The following is a 21,475-nucleotide window of genomic DNA, read 5'->3' as shown; positions in this document are numbered from 1 at the left end:
CGCTGTGGCTTCCTGTGGTCTCACCAGAAGGAGTGGTCGGAGCAGATTCACTCGGGCCTGCCCCGCCCCCTCCCTCCCGGCCCGCTCTGCGCTGCCCCTCTGTGGCCAGGCTCCGGGCCTCCGTGGGCAGTGGGTTCAGAGGTGGCTGGATTGGGCAGCGCACAGGAAGACCAGGCACCGAGTCTGGTTCCGGACTCCCCATCCAGTGCTCCCTCCCTGCCCGCCGGGCCAGCCAGGCCTGAAACACACCGGGCCCAAAGCTGCAGGAGGCCAGGGCCATGCAGGGACGTGGGGTGCTCCCTCCACCCTCCCCCGCCCTCAGACCCCAGCCCGGGTGCCGGGGAGCGTGTGGCTGCCGGCGGGGCGGGTTTCCATGGAGCCTCCGCAGAGGGACCCTTGGCAGCGGAAGCCACTCCCCGCCCGTGATGGATCGCCGCCCCGGGCTTTGTCTGTGGGCCGGGGAGCGAGGGGCCTCATTGAATAAACCCACAATTTATGTTTAATAACAACAGCGACAGCCCGACGTGGCCTCGGAGGCAGCCGTGATTCACGCCGGGCCCCGGAGGCCCGGCGGTCACAGGCTGCCCGAGCCTGAGTCAGGAATCTCTGGGCCTGCGCCCCCTCCCCCTGGGGCCGAGCCCCCGCAGCCCCCGTCTTCCCGCGCTGGGCGGGCAGGAGGGCGCGTGGCCCGGCGGTCGGGGAGAAGGCGGGGGCGGGTGGTGCTGGAGGGACTGGGTTCTCCTGGGACCCGCCTTACAGGGGCCCTGGGCTGGGGCCAGGCATAGCGCCTCTGCTCGCTGGCTTTAAATTTTTTTAAAATATATATTTCATTGATTTTTTACAGAGAGGAGGAGAGAGGGACAGAGAGTTAGAAACATCGATGAGAGAGAATCATCGATCTGCTGCCTCCTGCACACTCCCTCCTGAGGATGTGCCTGCAACCAATGTACATGCCCTTGACTGGAATCGAACCCGGGACCCTGCAGTCCGCAGGCCGATGCTCTATCCACTGAGCCACACCGGTTTCGGCTGCTCGCTGGCTTTCAAAGGGTCCTGTTGGCGGAGCCCCTCCGAGCAGGCTGGGGAGCGCCCCTGTGGGCTGGCCCAGGCGGCCCCTTGCCTCCCGGCCCTCCCAGCGGAGCTAGAACACAACTGCCTTCATTCCGGCTCTGTTGTCATTGTCACAGGAAGGTGCTGGGCTAGTGCCCGCTTCCTGCGGCGGAGACGCGGGCTCAGACCTGCTCTTTACCGTCCTGTGCGACCGTGGACCTGGGCCTCACTTCCCGGCCTCGGTCCCCGAGGGTCCCCGTGACGCTGGTGTCCACGGGGGTTTTGCCATTCCGAGTGTCCGAAACCCAACTCAGACGGTGTTCAGGATAAAAGGGAGTTTACAGGCTCGTAGCGAGGATCCGGCTTCAGGCACAGCTGGATCCAGCAGCAGGTGTCCGTCAGGCTCTCCCACGCTCTCCTCTGCTCGCTTGTGCTCTCCGGCTCCCCACGCTGAGGCTGTTCTGGTTCTGTCCTCAGTCCTCCCCTCCAGCACAGCTGGTTCTGGGACTCCGTGTGGAGTCCTCCGTGGGCGTCCTGGCCACAGGCGCATCCCTTAGCCTAGCACGTGCCTGTCCTGTAAGAGGCACAAATCAGCATTTGTCCAGGCCTGGCTGGGTGGCTCAGGGGTTAGAGCGGCCACCTGTACACCCGAGGGTCTTGGGTTCGCTTCCCGGTCAAGGGCACGTACCTGGGTTGCAGGTTCAGTCCCCGCATCCAGTCAGGGCATCTGTGGGAGGCACAAACCATGTGTCTCTCACATCAATGTTTCTCTTTCTCTCCTCTCGCTGCCCCTTCCCCCTCACTTCCACTCTCTCTAAAAAAATTCAATGGGAAAAATATCTTCCCTCCTCGGTTGAGGATTAAAAGAGAGAGAGAGAGAGAGAGAGAGAGAGAGAGAGAGAGAGAGAGAGAGAGAGAGAGAGAGAAAGCATTCATAGATTGACGGAAGGAAATGAATGAGGACCTTGCCATAGTCCAGCCTTGTGTGAATTTGGGGACCCCCACCGTGGGGGTCCAGGCAGTCTTTCCGGAGCCTTGGTCTCCTCACGGGCAGGAGCACACCTGCAGCCCCCGCCCTGCAGCCCCCGTCCTGCCGCACCCGGCAGGTGCCCGAGGGAGGCAGGGGGGCGGGGGAGAGCGCCCGCCCAGCGGCAATGAGCTCTGTTCCCGGGGGCCCTTCACAGGGCCTGTGGGGAGGGGCTGAGGTTCGTTATAATCCAAACAGCCGGAGGACATGCCCGGAACCGGAGTCTTATTTCTAATCCGGGATGAGTAGGTTTGAGCGCTCACCGCTCAGGAGCTCAGCAGCCTCGGGGTGGAGGGAAATGAGAACCGAGTTAATTAAAGAGCCGGAGCCAGCTCCACAGTTCTGTGCAGCCGGCTCCCACCGGAGACCGGAGCCCTCGCTGTGCTGTGCGGGCGGCTGGCCCCCAGGGCCTCGCAGGACAGAGACTGGGCGGTGGAGTGGCCTCTGGCTCTTCCTCGCTCCTTTTGTCCCTTTGGCTCGGCTGCTCACAGCCTCCGTGTGCGGGTGAAGGAGTGAGTGACGGGGTGACATTGATGGGTCACTCACGGCCTGTGCCAGGCCAGTAGCTCGGACGTGAATGGCTGCCCTGGGTTCAGTCAGCCGCGAGGGGCAGGTGGGTCAGGGCCAGGCACCTCCGCCATATGGGCCATGTGGGGGGCGGGGAGGGGAGGAGAAGGAGGGACCCCGAGGACAGAGGAGTGTCGGCAGTGACTGGCTGCTGCCCCACGGAAGCTGTGGCTTTACTGTCTGGCCACGTGAGGGTCTGCTGGCCGGGGGTCGGCGTGGTGCATCCCTGTGGCCCCAGCCCTGCGCGGGGGCTGGCTCACAGGAGTGGGCGGAGGTGCGGTGCTGAATGAAGAGGGAACGAATGAGTGAGGGGATGAATGAGTGAGGAGGGGAGAGGAGGAGCTCCCGGCGCCGTCCTGCTGGGATCTGCTGGGATTCTCACCGGGCCCAGTGGCCCCTCGGTCACGGCCGAGGGCCGGCTCAGTGGGCGGGATCGTGGCTGCTGGCGGGACGCGGCTGGGGGCTCGGCCTGCGGCTGCCGGGACTGAGCGTGCTCACGCCCTGCACATCAGCATGCTGAACCCACGTCGCGCGTAAGGTGTTAATTAAATTTCTTTGAAGTATATTGTCTGAAAAAAAAAGGGTAATTAGAAAGATGTCTGTAAAAGTATTTATGTAACTGATCGGGCCTGCTTTTGGCTTGCGGAGTACCGGTAATTAGATTTAAACACCGGGGCCTCCTCAAGCGGCTCCCGTTCGGAAATGTCATTGCGTGTGTGAGGAGCCGGAGCCTGGCAGTCCTTCACTGAGAGGCGGGCGGGCACGGAGCGGGCAGGGGGGTGGGCACAGAGCGGGGAGGGGGGGGGCGCGGAGCAGGGAGGGGGGCGCGGAGCGGGGGGGGGCGCGGAGCGGGGGGGGGAGGGGGGGCACAGAGCGGGGAGGGAGGGCACGGAGCGGGGAGGGGGGCACGGAGCGGGGAGGGGGGGCACGGAGCGGGGGGAGGGGGGCACGGAGCGGGGAGGGGAGGGGGGGCACAGAGCGGGGAGGGAGGGCACGGAGCGGGGAGGGGGGGCACGGAGCGGGGAGGGGGGCACGGAGTGGGGGGAGGGGGCACGGAGCGGGGAGGGGAGGGGGGCACAGAGCGGGGAGGGAGGGCACGGAGCGGGGAGGGGGGGCACGGAGCGGGGAGGGGGGCACAGAGCGGGGAGGGGCACGGAGCGGGGAGGGGGGGGCACGGAGTGGGAGGGGGGCCGCATGGTCCCCGGGACCAGCCACCTGCCCCTCGTCCTCGCTGCCAGGGGCTCTGGCACCGGGACGCACGCCCTGCGGCTTTTCCATTTTCCGGGGTTTGCTCAGCGAGGCCGTTCCATTTCACAGACACGCAGACCAGGGCCACGTGGGTCTTATTTTATGTTATTCTTTTTGTAAATTTGTTTTTATCGATTTCAGAGCGGAAGGGAGAGGGAGAGAGAGAGAAACACCAGTGATGAGAGGAGCATGGATAGGCCGCCTCCTGCACGCCCCCCTTGGGGACTGGGCCCGCAGCCTGGGCCTGTGCCCTTCGGGTCCCTGGGGCAGGGCCCAGGGTTTGGCTACGGCCACACCTGAGTGGCCAGTGTGGCTGGGTGTGAGCCTGGTCTCCTGGCTCTGGGGCTGCTTTCCCCCCCGCACCCTCACCCCCCAAGCCTGAGCTCTCGGGTGGTCAGACCATCTCAGATTCCTGCCTCTGTTCTGAGTGTCCCTGGGATTCCCCCCTCCCCCCCATTTCACGGTGGCTCCCCTGGGTGTGCCCTGCCCTGGGCCCACTTCTGTCAGCCGGGCCATGGGCATCAGTCCTCGTGGTCTAGCCCAGAAGCCTGTGCTGTGGGGTGAGAAACCTCACCCTCATTATTATACAGCATAGGTACACATTCGGTGCCGGGACCCCGTGACCCTGTGACCCCGGGACCCTGGGACCCCGGGACCCCATGAGCCCAGGACCCTGTGACCCCATGACCCCGGGACCCCGTGACGAGTGCCTCCCCCCGCAGGGTGGACCCGGTGCCTCACGACGCCCCCAAGCCGCCCGGCTACACCCGCTTCGTCTGCGTGTCCGACACCCACTCCCGGACCGACCCCATCCAGATGCCGTACGGCGACGTGCTCATCCACGCTGGCGACTTCACCGAGCTGGGCTTGCCGAGCGAGGTGAAGAAGTTCAACGAGTGGCTGGGTAGGTGCTGGGCGGGGGTGGGGGGTGGGGGGCCGGGCTGACGTCCGGGCCTGGGGCGGCCACTCCACCCAGCTGCCCTCCCCGCTCTGCCCACTGCCCTGCCCGGCCTCTGTCTGCTTGTCTGCCTCCCCCCTCACCCCGGGAGGCCTCCTCTGACCTCGGACCAGCCCTGGTCTTAGCTGGGACCGTCCCTTTGTCTGCAGGGGTTTGGGGCCCAGAATGCTCTCGTCCACCTGAGGGAGAGCCCCCGTGGCCGGCACATAAATAACGCGGAGGGAGGGAGGGAGGGAGGGAGGGAGGGAGGAATGAGGGCTGGAGGTGGGTGGATGAGTGACGGAATGAATGCTGAGGCCGGGCAGTGGCTCAGCCGCCGAACACTGTCGGGAGGGCACCCTGTGAGCCTCCGTGCCCACATCAGGGACAAGGGGACGGACCTCGGCTCCCCCGGGGCAGCTGTGGGCACAGGCGGTTGGCACAGGCCTGCGGTGGGCCGTGATTTGCAAGCATGCCCCCAGGCTCTTCTCTCTGGCTTCTCACTTTCTTCCGGAATAAGAGACAGACCGGGTGGCCCCGGGGACAAGCTGTTTGCTTGGAACTGAGTCTTCGCTGCCACAGCCCCGGGGTGGGGGTGGGGGTGGGGGTGGGGGGACAGCTGGTGTCGTCGTACTCGGAGGCCGGGGTGCGCCGGCCGCCTCCCCGCGCAGCCCGCTCCCCGCCAGCCTGTGCCTCCGTGCCCGCCGGGCATTGGCCGGGAGCTGGGAGCGGTGTGAGCAGCGGGGCCGGGAGCGAGGCGGCTGCTGGGCGAGCGGGGGCCCGGCTTGGCCTCGGAGACAAATATTTACAAACAGGCCTTCCTCCGCCTGGCAGGCTGAGCCTCGCATGCTGGTGTCACATGGGAAATGCTAACAGGGGCTCCCTGGGCTGCACCCGGGAAGGCTGGGGTGTGGGGGGACGGCTCCCCATGGTGGGCTCCCGGCATCTCACCCCCCTGGAGCTGCCTCAGGGCTGGGGCTGCCTCCGGAGGGACCTCTCTGAGCGGCTTCTTATCCTCTAAGAGGGAAGCGTGATCCAGAGCCGGAAACCAGGCGGCGGCTGTGCCAGGCCGGCGGGCAGCTCCGCACGCTGCTGCGGGTGAACGGAGGGAAGGCTGTTCGGGGCGGGCACTGCTCCGATGCTCCGATCTGAATGGGATGGAAGTGCTGCCAGCCCCTGCGCCAGGGCCCTGGAGGGCAGGACGGTCCCTGGCGTGCCCGCCCATGGTGCCCTCGGCGTGGGGGGACGGGTGAGTGGAGGCTGGCACGGGCAGAGGGGTGGCTCCATGCGCTGGGGGACTGGCCGGCTTTCTCCGCGCAGGGCCGGGCCCCGGGGGGCTGGCTTCGGCGGGGCCTCCACGGGGGCTGAGCGTGTGTGGAAAGGACCTCGGAGGCCGCCGGGGGCTGGGGAGGAGGCGTGTGTGTTGTGCCTGCAGTCCGGGCGGGGCCGGCCGGGGCCTGGGGCCTGCGCAGTGTGATGGGCGCTTTAGGATAAGGTGACTGGGGACAGTCCCAATTTTTAACAATTTGTCCCGTGTCCCACGGTGTTTAAAAACAGTTCCGATTTTTGGAAAGAATCTTTCAAAAAAAAAATCGGGATTTTAAAAAAATGTCACGGGACGTGGGACAAATTGTTAAAAATCGGGACTGTCCCGCCAAAAGCGGGACGTCTGGTCACCTTACTTTAGGACGACCCTCCTCCTGCCTCTGAACGGAAGTCAGAGTGACCACCGGACCTGGGCCTGAGTCCTGTGTGCCTTGGTGGGGGGGTGACGTAGGTGCCCGAGCTATGGGGGGAGTGTGAGCTTGCCCAAGGCCCCTCCTTCCCCGGGGGCTCCCCTCCCCGGGGCTCCCGTCCCCTGGCCTCTCCTTGCTGCCTCCGAGGCGATGCAGGTGTCGGAGCCGCCACTCAGGTGGGGTGGCTGGGAGCTCACCCGGCGGCCGGGGTCTTGCCTGGAGCGGTGAGGGTGTGCTGGGAGGGAGCGCTTTGGGGGGGGAGGGTGTGTGTGTGGGGGCGGGGGGCTGTCTGGGGGGTCGGTCTGCAGGAGGCGGGCAGCATGAGGGCCGGGACCTCCTGCCTGGGAGCCAAGCAGACTGTCCTCACCCCTGCTTTGGGCTCTGCTTTGCTGTGTGACCTTAGCTCAGTCCCTCAGCCTCTCTGTGCCTCACTATCCACGGGGAGAGTGTTGACCTGCCACAGGGTTGCGGGGATTGAAGAATGCCATTCTGGTATAGCGCCAGGCACAGGAGAAGCCTCAGGACTTGGAGCTGTTACTGTGGAAACCTGCCTCTCATAGTCGAGCCCCCACTGACCCTCCCCCACGATCAGCAGCCTCGGTGTCCGCAGAGCCGTTCCATCCAGCCGCACCGGTCGGCTCCACTCCCCATTCCTAGAGGGGCCCCGCTCTGCGCCTGTGGCCCCCAGGGGACCGCTCCTCCTCCGCCTCCGGCAGACAGTCCTGCCACCGTTAGGGTCACCTGCCTCGGAGCCCCCCCTCTCCCCAGCCTAGGTCTTTCTTTAGATTCTGCCGGTGCCTTGTTTGGTCTTTGTAGAAGACATCTCCTCCAGGCTGTCCACCAGGATTTCAGATTCCCTCTGTCCCGAACTGAACTCCTTAACCACAGACCCATCCCCACAGGCTGTATAGTGAGGTGCAGCCCTCCAGTGGCGTGTTTGAGACCCTCCCCACCGGGGCTCCTGTGCCTCCTCTCCTCCCACTGAGGCTGCTATCAGCTGCCATCTCTTACCATCCTGACCCCTCTCTTACCTGCCCACTCACTTACGTCACCTGCCACGCGTCTGTGGGCACCAAGCAGGCCAGCCCCCCAGGTCCCCCAGGCCCCTCAGGCCCCCCAGGCCCCTCAGGCCCCCCAGATCCCCCTTCCTCCTGCAGGATCCCGGGGGCCCCTGAGGGCCAGGCGGCTCCCCGGAGCCCGGCCCGGCCTGGCACTGGCAGAGGACGCTCGGCAGGTGCGCAGGCAGTGGCACCGAGAGGCCTGGAGGCCAGGCTGAGCTGGTCCGTCAGAGGGCACCACCCTTAGCAGACCCCGAGGGCAGACGGCAAGGCCCATTAGCCCAATGCTTAGAAGTTATAATTAACTTTTTACTGGCGATATGTGAGGACAATATAAAAGGTCCAAGGATTTAGTTAAATAAAGCTGGGTCTTTGGCAAGCAAACCCTTAATTAAAGCCACGGAGGGAGGGATGGAGGGAGGGAGGGAGGGAGGGAGGGAGGGAGGGAGGGAGGGAGGAAGGGAGGAAGGGAGGGAGGGAAGGAGGGAGGGAGGGTCGGAGGGAGGGAGGGAAGGAGGGAGGGAGGAGGGAGGGAGGAAGGGAGGGAGGGAGGGAGGGAGGGAGGGAGGGAGGGAGGAAGGAGGGAGGAAGGGAGGAAGGGAGGAGGGAGGGAAGGAGGGAGGGAGGGAGGAAAGGAGGGAGGGAAGGAGGGAGGGAGGGAGGGAGGGAGGGAGGAAAGGAGGGAGGGAGGGAGGGAGGGACGGAGGGACGGAGGGAGGGAGGGAGGGAGGACGGGAGGACGGGAGGGAGGGAGGGAGGGAGGGAGGGAGGGAGGACGGGAGGACGGGAGGACGGGAGGGAGGGAGGGAGGGAGGGAGGGAGGACGGGAGGGAGGGAGGGAGGGAGGGAGGGAAGGAGGGAGGGAAGGACGGAGGGAGGGAGGAGGAAGGGAGGACAGGAGGGAGAAAGGAAGGAGGGAGGGAGGGACGACGCGAGGAGGGAAGGAGGGAGGAGGGACGACGCGAGGAGGGAAGGAGGGAGGAGGGACGGAGGGACGGAGGGACGGAGGGAGGGAGGGAGGACAGGAAGCGAGAACCCTCCAGGCAGCGCTCTGACCTCAATGGCGGCAGGGCTCGGGCAGGGGTCACCGCTGAAACGGGCTGCCCTGCTCTGCGGAGGCGGCGCTGCGGGGAGGGGCCTGCAGGCCACGGAGCAGAGACGGCCCTCCCCGGGAAACCCTGCTTTCTGTGCGGCTGGAGGCCGTCACCCCTCAGCCCCGCGCTCCCCAAGTCCGCCTCCTGCCTCCCTGCCCCCTTCCCGGCGTCGTCCTCGATGTGGGGGCCGTCACCGCTCCGCTCTCACCGCTCCGTCCCCAGCAGCTGCCCAGCCCCTCGCCGTCCCTCCTTTACGTTTGCCCTCCTGGGGGACCGGCGCCCTCTTCTCAGCCAGGCTTCCTGGTCTGTGAGCGGGGCTGCACCCGCCTCAGCCTCAGGGCCTGCAGGAGCCACGGCGTGTACGTGGGGCGGCCCCAGGTTTATGTTTCAGGCCCTGGAGGCAGGCCCGGCGGCCCCACTCCTGCGGGTCCCAGGTCTGGTCTGCTCGGGGCTGCCCTGGGGCACCTTCTGGGTGGCGGGTCCTCTCTCCTGCCCACGAGGGCGGAGGGGGCTGGAGGCGGGCGGAGATTCCCTGGGGACGGCCGCACCCGGGCTGTGAGCTCTCAGCTGGGCCGCAGGTCGGCAGGGGGTCTGACAGGCCCACCCGGACCCGGGGTCAGGAGTCCAGCGAGCAGGGCACAGAGCACCAGGGGCTCCTGGGGTCACTGCCGACTCTGCCCCTCAACAGCCAGGGCACCTCGCGTCTCCCTCACGGAATGTCCACGCCCCTAAAGTGTGGGTGTGGGCTTGGACCACGTGGTAACCAGGCTCCCTGCACTCCTGGCTGGAACTGAACCCTTTAGTTCTCGGGCCGACACTAACCACTGAGCCAAACAGGCTAAGGCTCCAACTAATATTTTATTGATTTCAGAGAGGAAAGGAGAGGGAGATAGAGATAGAGATAGAGATAGAGATAGAGATATAGAGATAGAGAGACAGAGAAACATCAATGATGAGAGAGAATCATAGATCAGCTGCCTCCTGCACGCCCCCCACTGGCGATGGAGCCTACAACCTGGGCGTGTACCTTGGCCGGACTCAAACCCTGTGTGCATGCGGTCTCACTGCACATCCATTCGATGCGATGGCCCGACTCAGGCACGTGGTTCTCACGAAGACTGGAGACCGAACATTTAAAACTAAAGTGGCTTTGGCCCCCGGCTTCGGTCACTCCTGCGTTCTCTGCGCGGGAGCCGCTGGCGCCGGGGGATCTGGGCCGCGTGTCCCCACAGCGGCCGTGGCCCCGGGAGCGGGATCGATGCCCACACGGAGAATGGAAGAAAGGGGCCGTGGAGGCGTGGCTTTCCACCGAAAACACTCATTTTCTGTGTTCTTCACGGGGAAGGCCGCACAGAGCCAGCGCGTGTGATGGGCTGAACGGGAGGACATTCACTTCTAATAAAGAGGAAAGATCCAGAATCCTCAGCGGTAGCCAAGGCCTTCGGGCAGCCGTCATTACAGTATTTCCCGGTGAAGGTGTAAAGCCCTCGGGAGGTGTGCTTAAGTGCTAATTATCTATTTACGACAGAATGGCTGCAGGAATGGAAGGAGGCCTGCTGGTGTGAGTGTGCGTGTGCGCGCGTGTGTGTGCGTGCGTGTGCGTGTGAGTGTGCGAGTGCATGTGTGTGCATGCGTTCGTGCGCGTGCGTGCGTGTGTGTGTGTGTGTGTGTGAAACCTGTTGCAGTGGGCTTTTTTAAGACCATCGTCCTAAAAATCTCCGCCTTACATTAAAAAAGGAGTTTTATATTTAAACAAGGGCGAGCTGTGTTTTCCTGAGCTCCTCTGAGCTCTCTGAAAGTTCTCTCTTGGCTTTATTTTTGTTGTTTGTTTGGATTTTTTTTTCTTCCTTATTTATAGCTCACTTTGTGCCAACGGATTTGAGATGGTTTTAATAATAAGAATAGCGAAATGGCAGAGGATTGATGGTATGCTAAAAGCTGATTAAAAATAGAACTCAGAGCAGCTCAGAGAGAGGGCCTAACCTGTCAGCGCTCTGGGTTCTGTGAGTCAGAAACTGGAGCCTGAGCTTCCTGGGGGCGAAAGGGAAAAGGGAAATGCACTTGGCAAATGGCCCTGCTTCCTGGGAGGAGGGAGTGTGTCAGCCCTCTGGTTGGCCCAGCCCCTGTAGCATGTTCCATGTGTGTACCTTGAGGACCACGTGTGTGTCCGGATAGTGTCCGCATAGGAGGACCTGGTGTCTCCCAGTGTACAAACATGTCCCCTCTGTCATCCGTCTTCGCTTCTCTCCCACACTCTGCCTTCTCTCAGATCGATGGAAGCTTCTTTCTCCCCCTCTACTGGTTTGGAAACTATTTGTTCTTTCTGCTTGTTCAGTGGTTACTCATGAGATGCTAATAAGCATATCCTAAGTCAGAATAAAAGCAGCCAACATCTCCTTTCCTCTCCGAAGCTCCCTGCACACACCCACCTGTCCCCTCATGCCACCAGCTCCTCTATCTGCTGCCTGGCCTCCATTCTCACTGGGTTTTAACCGTGGAATAGCCGCCGTCATCTTCATCGTCATCGTCATCATCATCATCACCAGTTCCCAGTTTGCAGTGATGGTTTGCTCAGCGGGCGTTTGCTGGGCACTGGGCGCTGGGCGCTGGGTGAGCAGCTGTAAGCAGACAGAAGACAGGCCACGGAAACAGCTCTCCTGTGAGTGTCAGGCTGAGGGGCAGGGCTGGCCTTCGGTTGGGTGACCCATGTCTGGGCAGGCCCTCTGAGCAGAGGCAGCAGCGGGTCAGGAGTGGGGGTGGCACATTTGGGGACTGGCCAGGAGGCACATGGCTGGAGTGCCGTGGGGGTCTGGGGTGTGAGGAGGAGACGCAGAGGCCAGATGGGTGATGGGGACCAAGGAGGGGGGACCGGTGGCTCGTGTGGGAAGTGGGACGTGAGGGGACCTGGGCATGGGGCGCAGGCGGGCGGCCGAAGGGACCGAGCTGGAGCCTCGCCGGCCAGCTGGATTGGTTGTGATCCTCATTCATCCACATGCTCTAGACTCTGCTGGTGTGGAGTGGGCAGTGGGCAGCAAGGCAAGCAAGACTCGTCCTCAGAAACATATGCCTGGCTGGTGTGGCTCAGGGGCTGAGTGTCGGCCTAGGAACCTGGAGGTCACGGTTTGATCCCAGGTCAGGGCACAGGCCCAAGTTGGGGGCCCGATCTCCAGTGGGGGGCGTGCGGGTGGCAGCCGATCCATGATTCTCTCTCATCATGGCTGCTTCTCTCTCCCCCTCTCCCTTCCTCTCTGAAATTAAAAACAAAATTATAGAAATGGAAACATATAAAAGGAAACAGCAGGCACCAGGCAGATGGTGAAGGGTAGCCAGTGACAGGTGGAGGGCAGGAGGCTCCTCTGCCTGGGCCTCAGCTTCCGCATCCATACAATGGGCTGCTGCCTTCTCCCCGGTGGTGAGCGGATGAGAGGCGATGGTTAGAAACGCAGGGACCGGAGGCCTTGCTGGGTCTCCCGCGGAGCCTGCCTCTTCGTCCGGAACGAAGTGCGTCTCCCCTCGCCAGCTCCCGGGCTTGGCGCCATCGGAGGGCAGGGTGGCGGGTGGAGAGGGAGCCGCTGGCCGTTCGGAGCCGGGGAGCCAGGGTTTGCATGCTGGCACCCGTCCTCTCTCCCCTCCCCCACAAGCACGGAGCGGCGTGTTTGAATATGGAACGCGCCTGTGAGTTTTTAAAAATGCCATCTTCGTGCTGGACTCGGTTCCAAAACGGGGAGAGTCCACAGAGCACCAGAGAATCCTGGCCAGCCCGGAACCGAATCTGTCCTCACGTGCCCACCGATGCCGAGGGGCCCGACAGACTCCACCCGTCCCCGGGGCCGCCCGCCCCGCACCGGACTCGGACTGTGCAGAGGCTCCGGCCTGGGTGCTGTGGGGATTGTGATGGAGAGGGCGTCCAGCTGTCATGTTCTCATTACAGAGCTGCCCCTTCTGTAGGGTGCCCCCCTCCTGCCCCCTCCTGCCCGCCCCCCCGGCCTCCCTCTGAACCCTCACAGGCAGCCCTCCTCAGACTCCAGGTGATGAGAATCCCCTGGTGGTGGGGGAGGAGGGAGGGAGGGGCGTCTTGTTCAAGTACACACCCCGGTGGGGCAGGTCGGGTGGGCGACCCCCAGGTGGTGAATGGCGCAGCTTCAGATCTGCCCCCTGCGGGACCGACCACCTGAAGTGTGGCTAGTGGGATGGAGACACTGACTTCCGTGCTTTTAAAAAAATATATGTTTTTATTGATTTTAGACCAAGAAGAAAGGAGAGGGAGAGGGATAGAAACATGGGTGAGAGAGAATCATGGGTCGACTGCCTCCTTCCTGCACGCCACCCCCCCCTCCCGGGATGGAGCCCACAGCCCGGGCGTGTGCCCTGACCGGGAATCCAACTGTGACCTCTTAGTTCATGGGCCAGTGCCCAGCACTGAGCCACTCCAGCCGGGCGTGGGTTTGTTTGAGATTCACTGGCCACAGGGAAGTGGGTCCTGAGAGGGCAGACCAGCCAACCCCTGGTCTTGGTGTCTCTGCAGATAAACTGAGCTCAGGGCGGTGGAGAGCTGGCCCGAGGCAGTCAGCAAAGGAAACGTGAAGTCAGGGGGCTACGACCTTCTAACGTTTCAATCGATTTTTCAGTTCCCAAGGCGGCCATTTTGTGTGGGAACTTTTCTGTCCCTCTAGAGAACCCCGGCTCTTTCCGTCAGCAAATCCCTCCTTCCCAGGAGGGTGTGATGGTCACGGTCAGGAGGAATGCTCTGCAGCATCAGGACCAACCGGACAAGGTCCCGTTCAGGCTGCTGACGGGATGCAGAACTCCCAGCATCCTCTGCGTCCTGGTGGGAGCCGCGCTTTGCCCCAGAGCCTCCTCTGGACGGTACTTCCCGGTTCAGAGGCGCTGCGAGCGGTCTGCTCCCCGCCCCCTCGCACCGGAGCCTGGGTGCCGAGTAACGGTGTCCCCGCTTTGACAGGAGGCTGAGGCCCAGGGTGGGGGTTGGCTCCCCAGGGGTCACCCGGGTCCTGGATCCCAGAGAGGCCTCCCCGGCCGCCTGGGGTGGCTCAGCTCCCCACCAGGTGCTCCCTGTCCCGCTCGCCCGGGCTTAGATTTCCTGTCTCTGTTACCCCCACTGAGCTGGTACGTACCTTTTTTTATTGTCAACATCCCACGGCAAAGCCCGTTCTGAGGCGGGCGGGATCTTGTCTGTCTTTGGGCCGTTGCATCTTCAGCACCACGGTCAGCGGCCGCGCCACAGGCTGTGTCAGTGACAGATGGAGCTCCTGAGGGAGGAGGGCGGGTGGAGAGGATGCGGCTCCCCAGCAGGCTGCCCTCCCCACCCTGCCTGGCCAGGGGCCCGCGGGGCAGCCCTCTCCTGCCGGTGTATCATCTACGGGGCGGGGGCGGGTAATGCCTGCTCTCATTGCCGCTGGGGTGAGGCCGGGCAGGTGCTGCAGCTGGATCCTGTCCTGGGTGTGGGTCTGGAGACCCCTCGGTGGGCCCTGGCTCTGTGCCGCCCAGCCGTCTGGCCGTGAGCACGGTGTGTCCTCCCTGAGCCTCAGTTTTCTCGTCTGTGAAAGGGGCTGATGCTGGGAGGGCTCAGTGGGGCCGGGGGTGGTGTGGGCCCAGGGGGGTGGATGCCCAGTGCCTGCCGTTGCTGCGTTTGTGGCGGCGGCTTTGTGACGGGCTCAGTGCCCGGCAGTGCTGGGCCGATGGCAGCGTAGCCGCTGCTGTTGCTGTCCCCGAGGGCGTCTCCTCGTTTCCGGCAGACGTTTAGGAGTTCGGGTTCAGTGCTCTGAACCGTGTCTTAAAGACAAGCGGACCTCTCAGCGGGCTTGTTCCTCTGATTTCTCTTAAGCAGAAGGATTTCACACCTTTCTGAGCTCGCGATGGGCCGGCGAGCTAATTCTGGGCCCGCTGACAGCCGCCCGGAGCAGGGAGCGGGGAGCGGGGAGTGGGTGCGGGGAGTGGGTGCGGGGAGCCGGAGCTGACAAGTGGGGCTTTGGTCACGTCCCAACCTCTCAAAATAGCCCCTTTCCAGACTCACGTTTGCCATCCGGCGTTCGACTGATGCTTCCTGCTCGCTGAGCTCGCCGTGCCCCACCCCCTCACCCCACTTCGCTGGTTCCCGGGCCACAGTCCGGACCCCTCCACGCATGACCTGCCCGCCCTCCGTTCCTCCCCGCCTACCTCTGTTCCCCCCTCTCTGCCACGATGCTGGCTTTTCCCTCCTCTATGCTGTGGCTCCTGTGGAGTCCCCTTCCCTGGGGCCTGGCCTGTCTGCTGGGCCTGAGGGGCTGTGTGCGCCCCTGACCCTGTGTCTGCGGCGCCCCCTCCCCACGGTCACCGCCCACTCCCCGCAGTCCCCGTGGTGCTCGGCTCCGTGGGCCTGGGGCCACCTGCGCCAGCGGCCCCCAGCGTGTGTGCCTGCCCCTCCCTCCCCGGAGGCAGAGAGAGAAAGGCTGGTGTGGAGACGAGAAAACTGAGGCTCAGGGAGGACACACCGTGCTCACGGCCAGCCCCCACCACAGGGCCTAGCAGCTCGTAGTAGGGCCAAAAATTGGAAAAAAAATTAAATGACTGGAACAAACAAGAGGGGGCGAGATGCTTTTCCGTTAGTGAATCTCAACACCTGAAATGTTTATTTAGGTGGAAAACACGCAGTTTCATTGAACGCTATTAAGGAATGTATTTTAGCCCCAGCTGGTTGCTCAGTGGTTAGAGCGCCAGCCTGTGGACGGAAGGGTTGATTTTGGCGAAGGGCACGCACCTCCGTGCAGGCTCGATCCCTGGCCCTGATCAGGGCACGTGGGGGAGGCAGTCAATCAAAGTGTCTCTCGCACATTGGTTTTTCTCCCTCCCGGCCTCCTCCCCTCCTCCCACTCTCTCTAAAACTCAATGGAAAGATATGCTTGGGTGAGAATTAACAAAAAGGAAAAAATAGAAGAAAAAAAGGAAATTTCTTTTAAGATAGGATCTTCAGTGTAAATGGTTTTCAAATACCTCTTCTGTTCCTGCTGCCGAGAACATGGCTGTGGGCCAGTTCCCCCGGAGGGGGTGGCTGTGGCCAGCAGGCACCTGGGAAGAGTTTGCTCAGTGAGGGAGGGTCCCTGTGGCCACGCCCTCCATCCAGGCCCCGGACTCAGGAGAAAGCTCGCTGGGCACTCAGAGAGGTGGGGCAGGCAGAGCCCCCTGCTGGGAGCTGCTCAGTTAGGGCTTCCTACTGAGGAGGGGTGGTGTGGGGGTTCAAATCGCCCCTCAGGCCCCCCCCCCCCCGTGCCCCTCGCTGGCTGGTACAGTCCTGGAGGCGCTTGCTTCCACCAGTAGAACGCTTGGCCGCCAGGTCCGAGATCCCACAGGCCCATCCCTAGCCTGGAAGGCCGTGGCCTGTCCGCTCACCGTTCTCGCTGTGGAAGCCAGGGTCCGGGTTTTCTTCTCCTGCGATTCTTCTTAAGTTTAAATCGTGGTTAAATTTACCCAGCATTTCCCGTTTTCACCTTTGTTTGCTTGTTTTTAATCCTCACCTCCGTTGAAAACCATTTGCCCGTATACACATTCCGGCTCTCTGTGTCCGCCTTCGCGTCAGCACCTTCTATTTGAATTACAGTTTGGAAGTCAGGACATGTGAGTGCTCCAGCTTTGCTTTTCTTTTTTCTTTTTTTTTCTCTTTTTTCTTTTTTTAAAACATATATCGAATATTTTATTGATTTTTCACGGAGAGGAAGGGAGAGGGATAGAGAGCTAGAAACGTCGATGAGAGAGAAACATCGACCAGCTGCCTCCCGCACACTCCCTACCGTGGATGTGCCCACAACCAATGTACATGCCCCTGACCGGAATCGAACCCGGGACCTTTCAGTCCGCAGACCGACGCTCTAGCCACTGAGCCACACCCGTTTCAGCCAACTTTGCTTTTCATTTCCAAGATTATTTGGGCTGTTCCGGGGCCCAGGACTCTGTGAACCTGAGGACGGATTTCCCGTTTCTGAAAGGCCCGTCGCTGGGATGCGGGGAGGGACGGCTCTGGATCTGGAGGTGCTTGGGGGGTGCGGACACCCGCACCGCTGGAGCCTCCAACCCTGAACACGGGTCTCTCCGGGGACTGCAGCCTTGGCAGTTTTCAGCGGGAAAATCTCTCACCTCCGTGGGTGGGCGTATGCCTGAGCGTGTCTTCTTCTCGCTGCTCCTGCCAGTGGACTGTTTACGTGACATCCTTTCCGCATTGTTTATTGCTCGAGTTTACAGAAACGCAGGGATTGTCTCTGCATTGCCTTTGTGTCCTGCACTTGCCCTGGATTCGTTTGATTTGTCTAACATCTGCATCGCTTTCGGAAACAGCCTTTGGGGGCTGTTTGCAGCGGCCCAAGACCTTTGCCAAACATCGTGGTGTTTGGAACGAGGTGGGGGGAGCGCTCTCCGCGAGGCGGGGGGCACCAGGATGCGGCGGTTTGCTTCTCCTCCCTCTGTGAGAGCTCAGGGCGGGAGCTCCGGCCGTGGTCTGGTACACGCGCGGTGGTGGTGACGGGGAGGGCCGCAGCCAGACACGCATCGGCTCCGGTGCCCACCTCTGCTGCCACCGGGTGGCTTCCTCCCCACCACGAGCCCCGCTCCTCACCTGCCACGATGGTGCCGCGTGGATGGGCGTGGGCTGCTGTGCGGGGAGCCGGTCTGGGACTCTCAGGAGCGACATACGTGTCCTCATGGCTGCCCGCCCGCCCAGGTGGGGGCTGTGCGGCCCGCCCTGGAGAGGGGCTGCCTCGGACCCTGGCTGCAGGAGCAATCCCAGCGCGGAGGCTCAGTGTGTTCTGTCTCCATCTGTCTCAGCAGGGACCCGGCGTGGCTCAGGTCCCGGGTTTGGGCAGCGGGCCCAGCGAGCGAGGCCAGGCTGTCCCCTGACAGGCCCAGGCGCAGGGGAGGAGTGCCCGCCCCGAATTCTGCGTCGAAGTCACTTGCCCTCGGCATCTGGGCGGCGGCCTGCGCGCCCTGGTTTCCAGGGTTCGTGCCGAAAACACCGCTGCTGCCCGGAGGCCTGCCCTCCGCGTAGGAGCGTTCATTCCTTAGTCGCTGCTATTCCCTATTCTGGGCCTCAGGCACCTGAGCGTTGGGAGCACCTACCCTCCAGGGTTGGGGAGAAGCCTGAGTGAGTGATCACGGAAGGCTGCTTGGAGGAGGTGGCACTTGGTCAGCTGACGGAGTGGAATTGGACTTGAGTGAGACAGGAGGGCAGGAAGCGGGTCCCAGGTGGACAGAACCGCATGCATGGTTATCCTGGACAGAATGGCAGGCAGCAGGTGAGATCAGTGCACCGACAGGGCCTGACCTGGAGGGGGCGCCATGCCCTGAGCTCTAATGCGGTGACATCCTTGGTTCCCAGCTCGCACCCTCCTGAGGGGCGGGGGGAGGGGTGTGATGGGGGTTTCTCGACCACTTCTGGGCGTGTGTGTCCTGTCAGGCTTGGTCCTGGGGGTCCCCGGGAGCCTCTGGTGCAGGGGCCTTCTGGGGAGGGCGAACGCGGAACCCTCAGTCCCTTCCCGCCCGGCATTGCATTCGCTCTGCAGCAGCCGCGGAACAAGCCCTCGCAGAGGATCGGACGGAATGTTCCTGTTTTTACAACATTCCCCGGAAAAACAAATGTTTGAAAGTTAAACATTTTGGTTATTAGGATGGAACAGAAGAGAAATTCCATTTGCCTTTTAAATATGGGCAGCAGGCAGCACTGCGAATCCTCAGCCTCCCTGCAGGCCCAGGGACAGGGGGGGCGGGCTGAGGGGGTGGGCCTGGGGGGTAGGGGGAGGGCCTGGGCAGGCTAGGGGGGGGGCCTGGGGGTGCTGAGGGTGAGGGCCTGGGGGGCTTCGGGGTAGGGGGAGGGCCTGGGGGGGTTGTGGGGGGGTAGGGGGAGGGCCTGGGGGGGTTGTGGGGGGGTAGGGGTGCTGGGGGTGAGAGGCCTGGGGGGCTGGGGGGTGGAGGGAGGGCCTGGGGGTGCTGGGGGGGTGGGGGAGGGCCTGGGCAGGGTTGAGGGGGGTGGGCCTGGGGGTGCTAGGGGTGAGGGCCTGGGGGACTGGGGGGTTGAGGGGAGGGCCTGGGGGGGCTGAGGGGGGGGCCTGAGGGGGCTTCGGGGTAGGGGGAGGGCCTGGGGGTGCTGGGGTGAGGGCCTGGGGGGCTTTCGGGGTAGGGGGAGGGCCTGGGGGTGCTGGGGGTGAGGGCCTGGGGGTGCTGGGGGGGTAGAGGGAGGGCCTGGGGGGCTGGGGGTGAGGGCCTGGGCAGGCTGGGGGGAGGGCCTGGGGGTGCTGGGGGTGAGAGCCTGGGGGGGCTGGGGGGTGGGGGGAGGGCCTTGGGGGGCTAAGGGGTGAGGGCCTGGGGCTGAGGGGGAGGGCCTGGGTGGGGCTGAGGGGGGTAGGGGTAGAGCCTGGCCAGGGCTGAGGGGGGAGGGCCTGGGGGGGCTGGGGGTGTGGGGGGAGGGCCTGGCCAGGGCTGAGGGGGGAGGGTCTGGGCGGGGCTGGGCAGGGCTGAGGGGGGAGGGCCTGGGCAGGATGGGCAGTGCTGGGCGGGGCTGGTTGGCAGCTCCAAGGGGTCTGCCTCTGCAGGACGGTCTGTCCCTCAGGGGTTGTCTGGACTCAGCTCAGGGCCGCTGCCCTGTGACCCCGGGCAGGTGACCAGGTGTCTCTTTGTGACCCCATCCTCCCATCGCCCCGGCTGACACCAGGCTGTGCTCTCAGCCTGCCGTTCCGAGGCTCTGACCCCGGGGCCTTGCCGGCCGTGGGCACGGTTTCCCGGGCCCCTGGCCCTGACGGTGCGGGGCCCTCGGGGTGCGCGTGGCGGGAGGCAGCTGCAGGGAGTGAACACACGTCCCCTCTGGCTCTGGCCGATCCTCAGGGTCTGGTGGCCCAGAATTCTCGGCTGGCGCCTGCCCAGCGCAGAGAACGGGGCGGCAGAGCGGGTGAGGCACCTGCCCTGGCCCCAGCAGGCGAGCAGCAAGGCCACACTGGGCGTCAGCCCTCGTGACCCCCACATGGGTCAGCAGGTCAGATCCCAGGGCCGCCAGCTACGAGGCGAGATGAGAGCCCGCCTGGAAGGTTCCATGGGCTCTGCCTTTCCCGGGGGGGGGGGGGGGGGGGGCGCCGACAATGGGGTTCAGGAAAGGCAGTCCTCTCTGTGTGACCTCTGTGACCTTCCCCGGCTGCCCAGGCCGTCTCTCCTCTTCCTCCAGTCTGAGCATCGCCAGGGGTGGTCCTCTGCACCGTGTCACCCTGGGGTGCTGTCGGGGCCTCGCTGGCCCATCCTGCTGGGGCCTGCGGGGACAGAGATGGTGGAGCAGATACAGCCACCCCGGGGCTGCTCAGCACCGGGCCCGGCCAGTGGGGTGGGCAAGGTGGGGAGGCGGGAGGGCCTTGGAGGGCCTGCATGGGAGCCCCCGGGGGCGGCGGCCAGGTCTGTTCCCGCCCTGCCTCAGGGACCGCAGTCCCTGCGGGGCGGGGCCCGGACATGAGTGAGGGGCCTGGGGGTGAGTGCTGGGGACCCGTGGGGGCGGCACCCTGATGTCTGCCTCCCGCCCGGGGGAGGACTGGCAGGATCAGCCGATTTTAAAACGGGTGATTTTTAGAAAACAGAAAGAACGCCATTGTACTGGGGACCGCTGGCTTTAGCTTTGTGCCGGCAACAAATGCAGATGGAAAACGCGCAGGGGCTTTGCCGCACAGGCGGCGCCTGCGGGCCGGCCGGCAGCCTGGTGTCCGTGTCCGCCCGCAGGCGGCCTGCCCTACGAGTACAAGATCGTGATCGCCGGCAACCACGAGCTGACCTTCGACCAGGAGTTCATGGCCGACCTCATCAAGCAGGACTTCTACTACTTCCCGTCCGTGTCCAAGCTGAAGCCGGAGAACTACGAGAACGTGCAGGCGCTGCTGACCAACTGCATCTACCTGCAGGACGCCGAGGTCTCCGTGCGCGGCTTCCGCATCTACGGCTCCCCATGGTGAGTCCCCCGGCGAGTCCCGCCTGGGCGGAGGCGGAGGCGGAGTGTGGGGCGGGGAGGGCAGGGGGGGGCTGAGGCGGAGTGTGGGGCGGGGAGGGCAGGGGGGGGGACTGAGGCGGAGTGTGGGGCGGGGAGGGCAGGGGGGGACTGAGGCGGAGTGTGGGGCGGGGAGGGCGGAGGGCGGGCGGAGGCGGAGTGTGGGGCGGGGAGGGCGGGGGGGGGGGACTGAGGCGGAGTGTGGGGCGGGAGGGCGGGGGGGGGGGCTGAGGCGGAGTGTGGGGCGGGGAGGGCGGGGGGGGGGACTGAGGCGGAGTGTGGGGCGGGGAGGGCGGGGGGGGACTGAGGCGGAGTGTGGGGCGGGGAGGGCAGGGGGGGGGACTGAGGCGGAGTGTGGGGCGGGGAGGGCAGGGGGGGGACTGAGGCGGAGTGTGGGGCGGGGAGGGCAGGGGGGGACTGAGGCGGAGTGTGGGGCGGGGAGGGCAGGGGGGGGAGGGCAGGGGGGGGACTGAGGCGGAGTGTGGGGCGGGGAGGGCAGGGGGGGGAGGGCAGGGGGGGGGACTGAGGCGGAGTGTGGGGCGGGGAGGGCGGAGGGCGGGCGGAGGCGGAGTGTGGGGCGGGGAGGGCAGGGGGGGACTGAGGCGGAGTGTGGGGCGGGGAGGGCAGGGGGGGGACTGAGGCGGAGTGTGGGGCGGGGAGGGGGGGGGGGGGACTGAGGCTGAGTGTGGGGCGGGGAGGGCAGGGGGGCACTGAGGCTGAGTGTGGGGCGGGGAGGGCAGGGGGCGGAGGGCAGGGGGGGGACTGA

The 21,475-nt window shown here is 64.5% G+C and overlaps 1 protein-coding gene across 2 annotated transcripts in view; it reads left to right on the top strand.

Annotated features, from left to right (window-relative positions):
* MPPED1 (metallophosphoesterase domain containing 1) overlaps window positions 1-21,475 on the top strand; it is a 50,205-nt gene that overhangs the window by 16,297 nt on the left and 12,433 nt on the right. For both annotated transcript variants that reach the window (XM_045575091.1, XM_036420267.2), the window contains 2 exons: window positions 4,615-4,796; window positions 20,448-20,673. In XM_045575091.1, the coding sequence (XP_045431047.1) occupies window positions 4,615-4,796; window positions 20,448-20,673 (408 nt within the window). The remainder of the gene's footprint in view (window positions 1-4,614; window positions 4,797-20,447; window positions 20,674-21,475) is intronic.

Source organism: Pipistrellus kuhlii, unplaced genomic scaffold (genome assembly GCF_014108245.1).
Source record: "Pipistrellus kuhlii isolate mPipKuh1 unplaced genomic scaffold, mPipKuh1.p scaffold_m20_p_64, whole genome shotgun sequence".
In the NCBI taxonomy this organism is placed as follows: domain Eukaryota; kingdom Metazoa; phylum Chordata; class Mammalia; order Chiroptera; family Vespertilionidae; genus Pipistrellus; species Pipistrellus kuhlii.
This window is presented reverse-complemented; position numbering and strand designations above follow the sequence as displayed.